Source organism: Nansenia antarctica (assembly GCF_963989245.1).
Source record: "Nansenia antarctica genome assembly, chromosome: 1".
Taxonomy (NCBI): Eukaryota; Metazoa; Chordata; class Actinopteri; order Argentiniformes; family Microstomatidae; genus Nansenia; species Nansenia antarctica.
This window is the reverse complement of record NC_137674.1, coordinates 100,495,720-100,500,719: the sequence shown is the minus strand read 5'-3', so window position 1 is coordinate 100,500,719 and position 5,000 is coordinate 100,495,720. Positions and strand designations below refer to the sequence as shown.

The 5,000-nt window shown below is 51.7% G+C and overlaps 1 protein-coding gene across 1 annotated transcript in view; it reads right to left on the bottom strand.

The window, feature by feature from the left end:
* The window catches only part of sgsm2 (small G protein signaling modulator 2), a gene marked incomplete at both ends in the record, with an annotated part of 60,501 nt that overhangs the window by 5,605 nt on the left and 49,896 nt on the right, over positions 1–5,000 (bottom strand). Inside the window, 3 exon segments of the mRNA XM_080534736.1 lie at positions 1,946–2,368; positions 3,059–3,241; positions 3,365–3,493. Of these exon segments, the coding sequence (XP_080390862.1) occupies positions 1,946–2,368; positions 3,059–3,241; positions 3,365–3,493 (735 nt within the window).

The following is a 5,000-nucleotide window of genomic DNA, read 5'->3' as shown; positions in this document are numbered from 1 at the left end:
GGACATAGGGACAGGACACAGAGAGAGGACATAGGGAGAGGACATAGGGACAGGACACAGGGACAGGACACAGGGACAGGACATAGGGACAGGACATAGGGAGAGGACATAGGGAGAGGGCATAGGGAGAGGGCATAGGGAGAGGACACAGGGAGAGGACATAGGGAGAGGACACAGAGAGAGGACACAGAGAGAGGGCATAGGGAGAGGGCATAGGGAGAGGGCATAGGGAGAGGACACAGGGAGAGGGCATAGGGACAGGACATAGGGACAGGACACAGAGAGAGGACATAGGGACAGGACACAGAGAGAGGACACAGAGAGAGGACATAGGGAGAGGACATAGGGACAGGACACAGGGACAGGACACAGGGACAGGACATAGGGACAGGACATAGGGACAGGACATAGGGAGAGGACATAGGGAGAGGGCATAGGGAGAGGGCATAGGGAGAGGACATAGGGACAGGACATAGGGAGAGGACACAGGGACAGGACATAGGGACAGGACATAGGGACAGGACACAGAGAGAGGACACAGGGACAGGACATAGGGACAGGACATAGGGACAGGACACAGAGAGAGGACATAGGGACAGGACACAGAGAGAGGGCATAGGGAGAGGGCATAGGGAGAGGACACAGGGAGAGGGCATAGGGACAGGACACAGGGACAGGACATAGGCTCAGGACACAGGGAGAGGACATAGGGAGAGGACATAGGGACAGGACACAGAGAGAGGACACAGAGAGAGGACATAGGGACAGGACACAGGGAGAGGACATAGGGAGAGGACACAGAGAGAGGACATAGGGAGAGGACACAGAGAGAGGACACAGAGAGAGGACATAGGGACAGGACATAGGGAGAGGACACAGGGAGAGGACATAGGGAGAGGACATAGGGAGAGGACACAGAGAGAGGACATAGGGAGAGGACATAGGGAGAGGACACAGAGAGAGGACACAGGGAGAGGACATAGGGAGAGGACATAGGGACAGGACATAGGGAGAGGACACAGAGAGAGGACATAGGGAGAGGACATAGGGAGAGGACACAGAGAGAGGACATAGGGAGAGGACATAGGGACAGGACACAGGGACAGGACACAGAGAGAGGACACAGAGAGAGGACATAGGGAGAGGACACAGGGAGAGGACATAGGGACAGGACACAGGGAGAGGGCATAGGGAGAGGACACAGGGAGAGGACATAGGGACAGGACACAGGGAGAGGACACAGGGAGAGGACATAGGGAGAGGACATAGGGAGAGGGCATAGGGAGAGGGCATAGGGAGAGGACACAGAGAGAGGACACAGGGAGAGGACACAGGGAGAGGACACAGAGAGAGGACACAGAGAGAGGACACAGGGAGAGGACACAGGGAGAGGACACAGAGAGAGGACACAGAGAGAGGACATAGGGAGAGGGCACAGGGAGAGGACATAGGGACAGGACATAGGCTCAGGACACAGAGAGAGGACACAGAGAGAGGACATAGGGAGAGGACACAGAGAGAGGACATAGGGACAGGACACAGGGACAGGACATAGGGACAGGACACAGGGACAGGACATAGGGACAGGACATAGGCTCAGGACACAGGGAGAGGACATAGGGAGAGGGCATAGGGAGAGGGCATAGGGAGAGGACATAGGGAGAGTTTTAAAATGTATCATATTCAAAATGCAATCTAGAGTGTTTCTAATGTGTTTCTCAATCTCAAACAATGTGTTTCCAGTGTGTTTCTCTCAATACAATCTAGTGTGCCCTGTTTGTGAGCATCATAATGCAGAAGTTCACTGTTGTTTACGTAAGGGGCTGAGAGTGTGTGTGGGTGTGCCCTGCTCTCAAACATGCAAATGCATTTGTGCTGATACATACATACATACACACTCTACACACACACACACACACACACACACACACACACACACACATACCGTATAGGAGGACAGTGAGGGCGGTACCCCCTCCGCACCTCCATTACTGGTCATGAGCTTATCCAGCTGACTGCACAGCCTCTCCTCACTCAACGAGTCCTGCCGCCCTTGCTCTCCCAACACGCTGTGTGTGTGCGAGTGTGTGCGAGAGTGTGTGCGTGTCCGGTCTTCCTCCCCGACGCCCCCCTCCTCTTCTATGCTCTGTCCGTCGTCGATGCTGGACAAGATCTGGGAGTGTCCTGATGCCACGGAGTAATTCCTGGAGGAGGGGAGGCCGGAGTCTGGGGAGTCAAACTCCACCAGGGGGCGCTCATCGGGGGCCAGGACGGCCGGGGGCACCATGGTGGACATGGTGGGGGTGTTGTCCCCTCCACCGGGGGTGTCCTGCCCCCCCGCGTCCGGCTCATCTACTGACATGAACACCTGGGGGAGGTGAGGGGTGGTGGGGGGAGCAAAGAGAGGGAGGGAGAGACAGAGAGAGAAGGGGGAGAAAGAGAGGGAGAGGGAGGGAGATATTTTGTTAGAGAACAACCCAAGTCCAGATCTACTTGAACCTGCACAATGTTGACCTAACACACTCCAACAACCGATGATATGATTAGATTTTATTAGATTAGATTAGATTAGAGTAGATTAGATTAAACTTTATTGTCATTGCACATTGAGTACAAGTACTGGGGCAATGAAATGTAGTTCGGCATCTAACCAGTGTTAGTGCAAAACACATGTCGACAGTGCATGGTATTACAGTATAAGGTATTACAGGGAATATAACTATATGAATATAAAAGGTGAATATACATGAGGTGCGTATTAATATGATATGTTACAGTTATGATGTACAGTATGGTATGTACAGAACAAGGGAAATGGGTCTTGTTCAAACAAGCAGTAGTGTGCAAACAAGCGATAGTGTCAAAGTTAAATTGAAGTCATGACTGATGATATCAATAAATCATAGTCGCTGGAGACCAGTGGAGGCTGGTGGAGGTCGAAATCGGAGGTCAGGATGGAATGAGAAATGCGATCAAACACGTGCGTGTGTCCTCCGATTTCTACCTCCGCCAGCCTCCCCTGCCACCAGTAGTGAAGGTATCAGCCTTGACCTCTGACCTCGTTGCTGAGTGTGGAGTCTCTGTGGATGAGTCTGAGGACGTGGCTGTCGATGCTGCTGCCCGACGACAGCTTGGCAAAGATGGCCGACTGCATTTCCTTCTCCCGTTGCTTGACGATGACCTCACACGCCTTCCACTCTTTCATCACCTGCTGGTACCTGGCACTGATCTTCCCATCGATCTGATCGGGAAGAGGGTCAAGACACACACACATGCAGTGTCAAAACACAGAAAACAGATGGAAACACTCACACACACACACACACACACACACACACACACACACACACACACACACACACACCTGGCTCATGTCCTTCTTGCCCATGCCAAACTTGTAGTGGCCAAGTAGGAAGGGCCACACCTCCTTTCTGATCTCATGCTGCACACCGCCGTAATACACCAGCCTCAGCAACTCCAACTCCTTATAGTTCTACACAGTGACAGGGAGAGAGAGAGGGAGGGAGAGAGGGAGAGAGAGAGAGAGAGAGGGAGGGATAGAGACAGAGAGAGACACAGACAGACAGGGAGTGGGAGAGAGAGAGAGAGAGAGAGAGAGAGAGAGAGAGAGAGAGAGAGAGAGAGAGAAAGAATGAGAGAGAGAAAGGTGGAGACCAAGAGACAAAGATGGAGAGTGATAGAAATGCAAACAGTGTAAATTAGCTAATGACTACCTTATTGAAACTGACATGGTAACATTTCCTCATCTAAATCCAATAATAAGATTGTATTACTTGCTTTGTTATGAGAGTTCATTTCAGTGGAAGCCATTAGAATTAGATTAGACTGAAGATGGAAGAGGAGTTGGGGTTGGAGGCGGTTGAAGAAACACTGGCACTCATATTTGATCTTTGCTGAATACTGTTGACCCCCCCTCTCCCCCTCCCCCCCCCCCCACCCCTCTTCCATGGCCAGGGCTCTCCCCAGATCATTGTTACCTAAGCATGGTGATTCAACGTGGTCAAACATGTGACAGCACCTGGGGAAACCGGGGACAAGTTGCCAACCAATCAAAATGTTCTGACTTTTATTCTGACAAATTTAAATAAATTGAATACGTTGAAAATTAAGCCAAAATATTGCAATGCAATGGATTCGGTGAGTAATCCCCACTACTCTACACTAACTAGGTAGTAGTGGGGATTACTCACCGAATCCATTGCATAGCAATATTTGGGCTTGACTAGCAAGGGTGTCATTGATTTTCAACAACGCTGACATTTATTTACATTTTTCTGAATAAAAGTCTGAACAGTCAGTTGGTTGAATGGTAAATGGACTGACTTATATAGTGCCTTATTCCAAAGCGCTTTACAATGGCCTCTCATTCACCAATTCAAGCTAGCTACCACCGGCCCGCTCATTGGGAACAATTTGGGGTTCAGTGTCTTGCCCAAGGACACCTTGACATGTGGCCAGCTGGGGATCGAACCGCCGATCTGCCGACCTTGCCATCATTAGACGCCGGCTCTACCTCCTGTGCCACAGCCGCCCCGGTTGGCGACTTGTTCCCGGTTTCGCCAGCTGCTGTCACATAGTGATTAAAACTGCGTCCACATGTAGTGCTGCTTCCCTCTAGTGGATAAACATCAACATTGCACCCACACCCACACTCATCCACACCCACTCAACAATCCACACCCACACTCACATCCACCCATCCCCTACCCATCCAGACAAAAACCCACACTCCCACACCCACACCCATCCATCCTCCCACAGTCGGACCCACACACACACACACACACACACACACACACAGTCACCCACATCCACACCCATTAACCCACCCACCCTCGCCATACCCACCCATACACTCACCCAGACTCACATCTATACACCCACCCACCCTCCCACACCCACCCATACACTCACCCACACCCACACCCACACCCACACTCATCCACCCACCCCCCCACCCTCCCTCCCACCCCCCCACC